General features: G+C 44.3%; 1 protein-coding gene across 11 annotated transcripts in view; it reads left to right on the forward strand.

Moving 5' to 3' along the window:
* Nucleotides 1–13,864, forward strand: part of LOC126108463 (myoneurin-like) — a 131,775-nt gene that overhangs the window by 33,079 nt on the left and 84,832 nt on the right. For all 11 annotated transcript variants that reach the window (XM_049913698.1, XM_049913700.1, XM_049913695.1 and 8 more), the window contains one exon: nucleotides 7,779–7,903. In XM_049913698.1, the coding sequence (XP_049769655.1) occupies nucleotides 7,841–7,903 (63 nt within the window). In that variant the 5' untranslated portion in view covers nucleotides 7,779–7,840. The remainder of the gene's footprint in view (nucleotides 1–7,778; nucleotides 7,904–13,864) is intronic.

A 13,864-nucleotide genomic window follows, 5' to 3' on the forward strand; every position in this document is an offset into this window, starting at 1 on the left:
TCCCTATCCTGTCGATATACACTTAAAATTTTCCCAAAAATCTCACTGCTGTCAGTTTCAGGATTCAACCAGACGGCAGCACAACAGCTCGAATCATCAGACTGGTGTACAAATTTGCAGTCAGGGTGTATGAGATAATGACGAGAACATTCCAGCTGTCGTACGAAATCGCACCCTAGACGGGGCGCAGGTCCGACGTGTCGAGCAGGCAGACAGGTCGGCTGCAGGCCTTCCCTGACCGACAGTAGGCTATTACTGACGCCGAGGCAAAACTGGCTCCGATCCGAAAACACGACAGACCCCCTGCCTGCCCTCTAATGGGTTCTTACTTGATGCTACTGAAGTATAGACAGTGGGTGCGACCACTTCTGACACCAAATCTGTTGGCGGTGGGCACGACCACTTCTGACACCAAATCTGTTGGCGGTAGGCACGACCACTTCTGACACCAAATCTGTAGGCCCGGTCGCCTACGGTGGACTGGATGGCCGAGCAGTGACCTCTACAGTTGTCAGGATGCTAGGAAATGTCTGTAGAAGCGTCAGAAACGCCAAAGAAACATTATAATTCCTAACACCTTTATTTCTGCCGAGTACAATGTGGCTTGGTGATATCGATATCGACGACCTTCCCCGAGTCCTCGCTGACTCGTAGCGATGACACCAGATCCGGGCCGCACCAGTCTCGCTAGCGCAGCGCCGCGTGCCGTGACGTAGGGGAGGAATGTCCTCACTCAGGCCGCGCGTGGCTGGCGGTACGCGGCTGGCCGGCCCGCTCAGCGGCGGACGGCAAGTGGCTCCGGATTGGAGTCCCGGTGCTGTCTGCACGAGAGGCGTTCTCGTAGTGCGGAGTGTACTCCGTCCCACCCCGTCTTCTTCCCTGCTCCTCCCGGTGGCTCGTCCGCGGTGGACGGGCGGAACGGGCCGCAGTCCTCCGGCGTCGTCGGCTCACCCGGTCGAGACGGCGGATGCACGGGGCCTAGGCCCCGCACGATCTCGACGACGGCTCACCGGTGTGGTCGGCATTGGCGGCGAACGAGTCTGCCGCGATGTCTGCTAATCCCGGGTCGACGATTGACGGCGGAGCAGAGAGGACCGGAGCTGGTACTGTCCCCTCACGTCTGCTGCCGGACGGGCCGCCCTTACTGCAACATCTGCTTAATAAAGATTAACATCTCGATTACCGAGCTTATGCAGCGACCCGGTACACATCTAACTGCAAGTCTAGCTGCGAGTGCGAGTGCCTCATTACTATCCGAGCTGGCGTATTTAAAGGAAGCACGAGCGACATCCTGACGTCGTGCTCGTTTGTAATGACCGCATTCGTTCCCACTCATACTGCCGATTCATCTGTCGTACTCGCCCCTCAGGTGTTCTCGCGACAGAGTCACGTGTTGTTATGGCAGAGTTACGCGAAGTTGTGAAATGCAGTACAGCTGACGCTATACCTCTGCCTTGCACTCTACGAAAGTCTCCGTCTAACACGGACCCGCGCGCTAAGCAATTCTCTCTCGCCTGTCGTGTGTAACCGGGCCGTTGCCCCTGCGTGACGACACATTCCGATATATGTGAAATCCTCCTACCTCTTCCCTAACTTACTGCCTCTGGCTCTCGGCATAGGCAACGAAACTTTGACAATATTCCACGTTTCCAACTCTTTACTATTCCGCGACACTACAGAAGTTGTAGACAGTGGCGTTTGAGGTCGGTGGGATGCACGCTGCAGGGCATCTGCCCCGGAGTTGACCTTCGAGTAACCGATTTGCAATAGTTCGTTGTGTCACTGTGGTGTCAACTGCTGCTCGAATTGCTGATGTAGCTCGAGAACAACACGCCACAGCCGCACGCTGAACGCGACGGTCTTTCCGCTCAGTAGTGCCACGTGACCGTCTGCGGTCCGGTCTCCTTGCAACCGTACGTTCTCGTAACCAGTGCTGTCAGCAGTCGTTACAGTGCCTACGTTCCTGCCGGGTCTCACCGCAGTAGTGCAGAAGGATTGTGCAGCTTCTCGTAGCCCTACTACGCGACTTCGTCCAAACTCGACGGAGTGTCGACAGTGGCATCTTTCTCATCTTAAAGGCATTCTTCATAACATGAACTCACCGTGTGCAATATCAGAGGTAACTAACACTTAACAGCTGTTATACAAATGGTGCAAAATTTGGGCAGACGTATAGAAACAGGTCCACCGAGCAGAGAACCTGTTAGATTCTTGGACATAATTGGCAGTTGTTTTTTTCCCATTTGTGTTTTTTCCACATCCAGATGGGTAGTGATAGGAGGGTTAATAGAACAATAAATCAATAAGGAGTTATAACAAAGTAGACAGCATGAATTAGTGAAGAATTAGAATTTTAAGGCCTATTGTATGAAAACAGTTCAGAGTACGGTTTCAGCGAATAGGAGCATTCTGTGCGTATTATCGCATAATGGAGAGAAACTGATGGTTGTCACAGTTTGTAGTATACATCAAATTGTGCATTCATTGGAATGTTACCACTGGTGTTTGCTGTTGGGAAGTTTTTAACTGGAGTATCAATTCAGTGATCTGCCAGTCGTATGTCTATCTCCCAGTCATATGTCTGTAATTACCACCAGATCTTCTCTTTCTGCGCTTATGTCACTCCTCGATGTTGTGGTCCTGCCATGCATTGCCACTAAACCAAACTTCTTTACTGTCTAAAGCAGCGGTCTCCAAACTACAACCTGCGGGCCGAAACCGGCCCGCGAGGGCCGGCAAACTGGCCCGCGTTAGCTGGCTGGACATCCCCAGTACCTGGCCCGCCAAATACAGGGCTATTACAAATGATTGAAGCGATTTCATAAATTCACTGTAGCTCCATTCATTGACATACGGTCACGACACACTACAGATACGTAGAAAAACTCATAAAGTTTTGTTCGGCTGAAGCCGCACTTCAGGTTTCTGCCGCCAGAGCGCTCGAGAGCGCAGTGAGACAAAATGGCGACAGGAGCCGAGAAAGCGTATGTCGTGTTTGAAATGCACTCACATCAGTCAGTCATAACAGTGCAACGACACTTCAGGGCGAAGCTCAACAAAGATCCACCAACTGCTAACTCCATTCGGCAATGGTATGCGCAGTTTAAAGCTTCTGGATGCCTCTGTAAGGGGAAATCGACGGGTCGGCCTGCATTGAGTGAAGAAACGGTTGAACGCGTGCAGGCAAGTTTCACGCGTAGCCCACGGAAGTCGACGAATAAAGCAAGCAGGGAGCTAAACGTACCACAGCTGACGGTTTGGAAAACCTTACGGAAAAGGCTAAAGCAGAAGCCTTACCGTTTACAATTGCTACAAGCCCTGACACCCGATGACAAAGTCAAACGCTTTGAATTTTCGGCGCGGTTGCAACAGCTTACGGAAGAGGATGCGTTCAGTGCAAAACTTGTTTTCAGTGATGAAGCAACATTTTTTCTTAATGGTGAAGTGAACAGACACAGTGTGCGAATCTGGGCGGTAGAGAATCCTCACGCATTCGTGCAGCAAATTCGCAATTCACCAAAAGTTATCGTGTTTTGTGCAATCTCACGGTTTAAAGTTTACGGCCCCTTTTTCTTCTGCGAAAAAAACGTTACAGGACACGTGTATCTGGACGTGCTGGAAAATTGGCTCGTGCCACAACTGGAGACCGACAGCACCGACTTCATCTTTCAACAGGATGGTGCTCCACCGCACTCCCATCATAATGTTCGACATTTCTTAAACAGGAGATTGGAAAACTGATGGATCGGTCGTGGTGGAGATCACGATCAACAATTCGTGTCGTGGCCTCCACGCTCTCCCGACTTAACCCCGTGCGATTTCTTTCTGTGGGGTTATGTGAAAGATTCAGTGTTTAAACCTCCTCTACCAAGAAACGTGCCAGAACTGCGAGCTCGCGTCAACGATGCTTTCGAACTCATTGATGGGGACATGCTGCGCCGAGTGTGGGAGGAACTTGATTATCGGCTTGATGTCTGCCGAATCACTAAAGGGGCACATATCGAACATTTGTGAATGCCTAAAAAAACTTTTTGAGTTTTTGTATGTGTGTGCAAAGCATTGCAAAAATATCTCAAATAATAAAGTTATTGTAGAGCTGTGAAATCGCTTCAATCATTTGTAATAACCCTGTATTTGAGCTGGTACCTATACTGCCAACAATTGAGTTTCGAGGCCTATCGCGACCAATACACCGCAACATTGTCGGAGCTCTATCTTTACAAAGCGGAAGGTCACGGTTAAACTTGTGGCTATCCACAATAAACAGACAGACCATTCTCCGTCCGATAGTGAAAAAAAAAGAACAGTTAACACACTAGTTTGGTGAAAACATTTTGAGTAAAAAAATTCTTTTCATTTTATTCTACTCACGAGTCTGGTGCAAGTCTTTCAAATGGACGCCACTTCGGCCACTAGCCTTAGTAATCAATCATTATGGGAGATGATTCTTAAGCGAGGTTTCACTTTCTTTTGATTACGTTGTAAATTACACATAGCAAGTAAATCGTATAAAATATTTTTTTTAGCTGTTTCCACAACCTTAGATTTTTGCGATTTCATCTTTCCTTTAGCCTTACATTACAGTGATCGTGGAGTGCTAGGTTGCTTTAATCCCACTAGGCAGATCTTGGCCCTTATGACATCGTGGAGGAGTCAATGTGGCCCGTGGACTAAAAAGTTTGGAGACCCCTGGTCTAAAGGAAAGCACTGTGATAATGGAAGATTACGTTTGCTACCTGCTACAAAACCACATAACTACTACTTTTCAAAATCCTTACGTATTTTGACAGTCCCAATAATACTTTCAACATACCAGTTAAACATTCTTATTTGAGCTTTTAATAAGCAGTGTTGTTGACAGATTGTTATTATCCAAAAATCAAGACATACGTATGTAATTAATCCACTCACTTCAAACCATCTTCTCTGGAACAACAGCCACTGCTTCGTCGGCATCCACGGACCCCCGAGTTGCGACGTCAAAGTGTAAACGGCTCCTCCCCACCAGTGAAAGACTCGCCCTCAATTGTGCCTCGTGGCTGTACGGTACTCACATTTGCATTTCGTATCTGCGCATAAATAAAAGCTGTGCGCACAGTATATGGTCTTTCCTCTGTCACTACTACCATAAATTAAGGTTCCTACACATCTTTCACGGCACAGCATAAAGGAAGTGGGACATGTTACTACCTTGAGTAGCGGCATATACCACCGCCTCATACATGGCACAATGTTCCAGCACAGCATCCGAAAAATTGTTGTATAAAGTCTTCTCGTGCTTGTAAGAAACTGACGATTAATTTGGTCCTCGGCAGATCGTATAACTGACTTGCTGAAAAATTCAGTATCTTGAGAACATTGTAAACCCATACATTGCTGATAACGAGTTTTGTCTGATATTGGATACCTGCAGTGGACAAACTAATAGTGTAATGTGTGACGGCATGTCAATAGATAGCAAAAATCAACTGTCTCGCACCATTGAAGGTCGACACTTCGAAACTGCAGTGTGCAGCAGGAATTGCACGGCTGCAGTGATAATTGGTAGCTTAATTCGTGATCAACTTTCAGCATTGATTTTTCAGGCAGTGCATGATAAGCATCAAAAGTAATTCTCAAAACAGAAATATTTTTAAATGTCAACAAAGACTTGTTTTCTGCCAAATCTTCGGAAGGAGCAATGTAGTTGCGTGAAGACTGCAGTCGTTACATATTCTCGGTGCTGCGAGTGTGTTCGCTTCGAACGATTATGGCAAGTACCGTCCGCATAGTTCTCTGAAGGAAACTGAGGACACGTAACGGAGTGAGTAAAAGAGCTGTTGCAAAGAACCCGGGATTAAATTTTTAATTCTTTACTAATTAAAGTCGTTTGAGAAATTTGTTTGCCTATGTTGTTGTTATTTCTTATTAGATTAGTTATGTTGTTAGACCTCCTATTACTACCAGTTTAGAATTGAGGGGTGGGGGGGGGGGGGGGGGGGGCGGCAGCGCACACTGAAAAAATACCAGTAGATGCTTTTAGAGGTTTCAAATTCACTCAAGATTCATTGTTGCAATAGTGCATATGGAGTACATAAAATGATCACATTTACAGATCAGTAGCAGAGCAGTTTTTGGGTACCAGACATTGACCCGTGCCGAGTCATCCGTATTAATACACGGTGTAGCCTCTGCACGTGGCAGTGTAGGTGCCGACTGTGGCATCCAGTCAATTGTACAGAGAGCGAATACTGTCCTGGGATATGTTGTGCCACGCCTGCTCAACCTGTCCGTGTAGTTCTGTACGAGTTGCCGGACGACGACTCCCGAGAGTCTCACTACGGACGAGGCAGTGGTCAGCAGCTTTCACTTAACTGTGTTTATGTAGTTGTCAGCACTAACAGACGAGCGATGCTGCGTCAAATGCCCACAGAAATCCGTGAGACGTAGGATGTCGAGGTCTGTGGTGGCCCCGGTGTGTCTCGGACGAATACGCTGTACGACACGACACTTACCGGGTCTGTGTGGTACGTGCAAACGACCGTCACTCGCTCGCGGGCAGAATACGCTTTTGTCGCCGAAGACCGAGGCGCGCCGTTCCGTCTATCGAGCGATCCTCTGACGGCAGCTGTGGAGCCGTGCACGTCGACGCTTTGGGACGAGTCGAAGACGGGATAGAGATGTGCGGGTCCGTAATCTCACTGCTAGTAGATATTTCGCAGCAATTCGTGTCGACTCGTCTGGGCTTGCGAGCTCACTCACCTGTGTCGTGGTAGCTGTACGGTCTCTCAGTACGACCGTCGTGCCAGGTGTCTGTCTCGTGTGGATGTCCGGAACCTCATCTACAGGTGTGAGAATTTTCACGTGACCACTGATACCGGCATCATTGTACGACTGACACACCACGTCCAGCTTGTGCGGTAATTCTCCAAAAAGACCGTCCCGTTACTCAGAAGGCCACAGTTTGACCCCTTTGAAACTTGCTCGTTTGGCTGTAGTAATCTCGAGTTTGTCTCCGTGGCTCGGTTGCTTCGCACATTTGCACCACGCTGAACCTTCTGGGTGTGAGCATCCCCTGTCGAACGGTAGACGCAGATAGCGCCCCAGTATGCCGGTATGCTATCTGTTGGCGGATGACATTCGAATCGTTATCGGTACATCTACTATCTCCCAGGCAGTGTATGCCGTCATTGGATCAAAATCAATTTTGTCTTTCAACGTGTACTATTTCTTTTTGATTTTCAGGGCAGCATATATGTGAAAATCAAATGCGGGTTCTCTGCTCCGTAGCCAGATGCCTCAGATGCTACGACAACGGCACTTTCCTCATACAGTGTTCACCTTTTAGGTGCATAAGCAGCAGTCGTAATAGTTCCTTTTCCTGATTTCTATGGAGATATGTGTGTGAGAAACCCGTATATGATGAAAAATGCTCAGTTTTCAATTACCTATTGATTCTGTCAATTCTGAGGCGATTGCGTATGGTGAACTTCAGATGTGGTTTTCTCAAAAATGGGGTGTTGAGCCAAAATATCTTAATCATTCATTTTAGGTCGTATACAAGTGACCTGCCAAATACGAGGCAACTCTGTCAGCAGTATATGAAGCCTCGCCCTCTCGGAAGTACGTGTGATTGGTCGTACTCGGTCAAATTTGAAACAAAATTATGATAAATCCGTGTCTACTGGCAATTTGTAGTTATGAAATCTACGTGATTTGGTTTTAATCTTTGTTACAATATATAGTTTACTTCTTGTATATGGAGTTGATGATTCAACTGTCTGTTCGTATATCAACAGTTCCTACAAACACGTACCAGTTCTGAGAGGTTGACACCCGTGAACATCAATCATCTGCCCACATGTCGTCTCCTCGTGTTCCCGTGAAGGAAGAGCCACTGGACACTTTGACAGCGGTCGACACGGTGAGACGCATCCCTTTTCTTTACATTTTCTCCCATTCGTAGATCTCATCGAGAAGGACAACTTTCAGAGATGTGTAACGAATCAAAGTACGCAGCAACAAAAGAAGGAAGTCATGGAAACTTAATATGTGCCTGTATTGCTATAGTGGATTGGGCCACTTTGCATTTTTGAAAGTATATAAGCAATATGCATCAAAATACTCATCATAGACCCGTGTATTACGTAATATAGAAGGTATCAGATAGATTATATAATGGTAAGACGGAGATTTAGGAACCAAGTTTTAAATTGTAAGACATTTCCAGGGGCAGATGTGGACTCTGACCACAATCTATTGGTTATGAACTGTAGGTTAAAACTGAAGAAACTGCAAAAAGGTGGGAATTTGAGGAGATGGGACCTGGATAAACTGACTAAACCAGAGGTTGTACAGAGTTCCAGGGAGAACATAAGGGAACAATTGACAGGAATAGGGGAAAGAAATACAGTAGAAGAAGAATGGGTAGGTTTGAGGAATGAAATAGTGAAGGCAGCAGAGGATCAAGTAGGTAAAAAGACGAGGGCTAGTAGAAATCCTTGGGTAACAGAAGAAATATTGAATTTAATTGATGAAAGGAGAAAATATAAAAATACAGTAAATGAAGCAGGCAAATGGGAATACAAACGTCTCAAAAATGAGATCAACAGGAAGTGCAAAATGGCTAAGCAATGATGGCTAGAGGACAAATGTAAGGATGAGAGGAAAATTAGAGAGACCTTTGGAGATATGAGAACCACTTACATGAATATCAAGAGCTCAGATGGAAACTGAGTTCTAAGCAAAGAAGGGAAAGCAGGAAGGTGGAAGGAGTATACAGAGGGTCTATACAGGGGTGATGTTCTTGAGGACAATATTATGGAAATGGAAGAGGATGTAGATGAAGATGAAATGGGAGATACGATAGTGCGTGAAGAGTTTGACAGCACTGAAAGACCTGAATCGAAACAAGGCACCGGGAGTAGACAACATTCCATTAGAACTACTGACGGCCTTGGGAGAGCCAGTCCTGACAAAACTCTACCATCTGGTGAGCAAGATGTATGAGACAGGCGAAATACCCTCAGACTTCAAGAAGAATATAATAATTCCAATCCCAAAGAAAGCAGGTGTTGACAGATGTGAAAATTTCCGAACTATCAGTTTAATAAGTCACGGCTGGAAAATACTAACACGAATTCTTTGCAGACGAATGGAAAAACTGCTAGAAGCCGACCTCGGGGAAGATCAGTTTGGATTCTGTAGAAATACTGGAACACGTGAGGCAATACTGACCTTAAGACTTATCTTAGAAGAAAGATTAAGGAAAGGCAAACCTACGTTCCTGGCATTTGTAGACTTAGAGAAAGCTTTTGACAATGTTGACTGGAATACTCTCTTTCAAATTATAAAGGTGGCAGGGGTAAAATACAGGGAGCGAAAGGCTATTTACAATTTGTACAGGAACCAGATGGCAGTTATAAGAGTCGAGGGACACGAAAGGGAAGCAGTGGTTGGGAAGGGAGTGAGACAGGGTTGTAGCCTCTCCCCGATGTTATTCAATCTGTATATTGAGCAAGCAGTAAAGGAAATGAAAGAAAAATTCGGAGTAGGCATTAAAATCCACGGAGAAGAAATAAGAACTCTGAGGTTCGCCGACGACATTGTAATTGTGTCAGAGACAGCAAAGGACTTGGAAGAGCACTTGAATGGAATGGACAGTATCTTGAAAGGAGGGTATAAGATGAACATCAACAAAAGCAAAACGAGGATAATGGAATGTAGTCGAATTAAGTCGGGTGATGCTGAGGGAATTAGATTAGGAAATGAGACACTTAAAGTAGTAAAGGAGTTTTGCTATTTGGGGAGCAAAATAACTGATGACGGTCGAAGTAGAGAGGATATAAAATGTAGACTGGCAATGGCAAGGAAAGCGTTTCTGAAGAAGAGAAATTTGTTAACATCGAGTATAGATTTAAGTGTCAGGAAGTCGTTTCTGAAAGTATTTGTATGGAGTGTAGCCATTTATGGAAGTGAAACGTGGGCGATAAATAGTTTGGACAAGAAGAGAATAGAAGCTTTCGAAATGTGGTGCTACAAAAGAATGCTGAAGATTAGATGGCTAGATCACATAACTAATGATGAAGTATTGAAGAGAATTGGCGAGAAAAGGAGTTTGTGGCACAAATTGACTAGCAGAAGGGATCGGTTGGTAGGACATGTTCTGAGGCATCAACGGACGACCAATTTAGTATTGGAGGGCAGCGTGGAGGGTAAAAATTGTAGAGGGAGACCAAGAGATGAATACACTAAGCAGATTCAGAAGGAGGTAGGCTGCAGTAGGTACTGGGAGATGAAGAAGCTTGCACAGGATAGAGTAGCATGGAGAGCTGCATGAAACCAGTCTCAGGACTGAAGACCACAACAACAACAGTGTCGTCTTACATTTAGCGACTAAACTATTGCTGTCGAGGTCAACTTTTTTTACATTCTTTAATAGATTAATACAGGGGTCGTCTTACATTTGCAGACGAAGCTCTGAAGATTTTGTACAAATTCATTTTGAACAACCCTGAAGAGACGAGCACAATCAAACAATATTTGTGTTCGGATAAGCTCGGGATTTCCCAGTACACTGAAGAGCTCGATACAATTTTTTGGAACACAGTAGGAAGTAACATTACATTCTATCAACTTACAAAGTTTTGTTGTATTTGAACAGGTCTGCAATAAAACTTCTCATAGATGCACGGATACTGATACACACACTTAAGTTGCTTTTTAAGTAAAAGTAACATCCGCATGCGAAAATCTTGTCCTTCGATAATCATTACTCGATTCTGAACCCGAGTCAATATTTTGTTTGGTTATAAGAAACTAACGATTTACCGAGTGGGTTGCAAGTGAGAAATTCGCTTGCAGTACACCTATTAGAATGCCAGATTGTTATGAGCTTTTAATCAGCTATAGAACAATATATGACATTCCGATGAAACGAGAAGAATTAATCCACAATGAAATGTCTAACAAACAACATAAATCATATTAAACTGACTGTAATCATTGTCACGGGAATACAATATATTGGAAAGTACCACCGTGAAGATAGTACGAACACACTTTGCGAAATCACCGGATGTGCAAAAGTTTGAGAATTGGACTGAATAGTGATTGCGATCTTTCTTTATATATTAGTCACTGTTTACATATACGACCTGAACCCTAGAAGGTATTGCCGTCCATGATTCACTGTTGCTCAAGCACAACACTATGGAAAATTGGAGGGTGGGAGTTCGAGTCTCGGTCCGGCACCCAGTTTTAATTTGCCAGGAAGTTTGAAGATTCATTTATTATATTACTAGTTTTTTATAATTTTATGTATGACAGCGGCACTGCACACAGCCCAATAATCGTAACATGTCACCCTCGGCTACACAATTTCGGAAGACGCTTGTGTTGCTCGTGTGAAACATAAAAAAAAAAACAAAAAGTTACGTGCAGCTCGTGAGTGTTCTAGAATTTTAACTACTTAATAACACAGTAAAAACAATAACTACAAATAACGAATTTAAATCCGACATTACAGATGTGTTCAAATTATTAAACTAAAGACATTTTTTCCCCAAACTTTACATTTATTACACATTTACATCCACATACAGATTATATTTGTACATTCAATACTTTGTATGCGTGCCTTTGTTCTTAATCAATGTTTTGATCCTGTTTGGCATACTTTTTATTAACTTTTCACACGACATTTTAATATCATTGTCATGGTACCACATTTCCTCTAGTTTCTCCATGAGATCTCGTTTGGTGGTTATTGTAAATTTCCTTATCCTCCGTTTCACAGTGGCGCATCAACTTTCAGTTGGGTTCATATTAGGGCTATTCCTTGGTCAGGGCAACACTTCCAGGTGCTTTCCTTCCGAGTACTTGGAAACGCTTTTGGCTCTGTGTCAAGGTGCCCCATCAAGCATAAAAATGGCATCTTTATTAGGAAACCACTCATTTATTTGGGGGAAAAGTTCCTTTTCATGTATTTCTGTACATTGTTCTTGCCTCAGTGTCCCTTCAATAAGGTGTAATCTGCCAGGACCTTTTGCAAACATCACACTCCAGACCATACCGGAAGTCGGACGCTTCACACATTGCTGCACACACACACTCAGCTCTGAACTGTTCTCCATGTCTGCGACGAACGTACTGGCTGCTTTCTTCCGTCACAGTGAATACAGATTCGTCACTGAAGCATACCTGAAGCACGTGTACAAAATTGCAAGCTAGAGAAGCTGGGAATAGTAGCATAGGAGACGTCAACAGTCCCAAAATTCGAGTGTGTATTTCTTCAGTATCAGTAAAACATTGCAATTTCTAGCCAAAAGTCCTCATTTAGGGACCAGACCCACTTCATTTACCATATCGTTGTACATACCTTAGCCAAATCCTGACTTGTCCACTCCTGAAGTTGTTCAGCCCACTGCAATCTTTCGGTTTTCGTGGCAGGTGTGGTTTTCTGTTTTTTTCCTCGGTCGGCGTGCCTTTAAACCACATTCAGACAGCCTCCTCCTCACAGTCACAGGTGAAACTTCAACACCCAAACCTGTCAGCTGATGGCTCGTGTCTGCAGAAGTAAGTTTACGGTTCGTTGTCGCTATGTTTGTAAGTGTTCTCATTGTTCTGGGACTGAGTTTTCTTTTATGTGCACATTTTTCTTTCCTGTTCGGCTTGTATTCACCACCTTTCTACACTGAAAGTTTGAGTGTTCTGACAGTTCTTTGTGATTTTCTCATTCCGTCAGCAATTTCTTGCCATGTATAGCAATTTTCAGCAAGAAGTATTACCACAGCCGAAACTTTCCGAAGTGAAACATTATTTGTCTTCCCTGTAACTTCACTTTATTTGAAAAGTCCGCGATTTATTGCTTTAGCTAAAAAATGTGCAAGTTCAGAAGCTTTATAACGCCTTGTTAATGTAGCGAGAAGTTGATAGAATAAATAACAACCTGAACTACACCACAGAAACGTAAAACATTAGTGTAAACACAGTTTCAGAGTGTGTACAGAGACAACTAACACCAACACGATTTGCAGTGAAAATGACAAATGCTACCAACTGTGAAAAATTCAGTGGTCTGCGAGTTGCTTGGAACGGTACCATTAAAACCAATCAATTAAAGAGTATAAAAAATAATCATTTAGTCTAATAATTTGAACACATCTGTATAGCGAACACTCTTTTTAAAAAAAAAAATCTGAAGTCAGATTCCTACTGTAGCCCATGATCAAAGAGAGACCAAAAGGGAAGCTGTGCAGTTAGTTGTAGTAGTTGTAAGTGCGTCGGTCGTGACTGGTATGACAAACTGAGAACAGTGAAAATAACATAATTCACATACCGGGTGTGTCCTCTACGGGTCGTCAGGTGTATTTTCTCTGATGTTTCGACAAGTATTTGCAGTTTCGTTTTGGCAGTGTATAGCCGGAGCTGACCCAAACGAATCCCATTCGTCGCGTATTTCATAAGACACCGAGCGTCGAAGGAAAGCGTCAGTTTGTTTCCCATTACAAATGAGGTGACTATTAAAGCAGAATTGTATGTGCCCAATCAACAGTGTGCTCCCAAATTCGTCTACTACGTTATTCGTTTTATAGACACGTGTTAACAGGACCAGGAAAACACAGAGGACCATCAAGATCTCCAGCAGCAACTGGCACAGTGGTAGTGGTCAGTGCGGCGCTGTCGCCAGAGCACTGGTGATCCTTTCGCGTTTTACTGTTCCTGTTAACAAACGTCAATAAAACTAATATCTCACGAGACTAATTTTTGATTCGAACAAATGATTCTAGCTTCGTCATAGGTTGCACTGAGAAGTATCTATTTCTTATTTCCCGACAGTGACCGGTTTCGGAGACCTGTGTCTGTTTTCAAACCGTCCTACAAA

Source organism: Schistocerca cancellata, chromosome 11 (assembly GCF_023864275.1).
Source record: "Schistocerca cancellata isolate TAMUIC-IGC-003103 chromosome 11, iqSchCanc2.1, whole genome shotgun sequence".
Taxonomy (NCBI): Eukaryota; Metazoa; Arthropoda; class Insecta; order Orthoptera; family Acrididae; genus Schistocerca; species Schistocerca cancellata.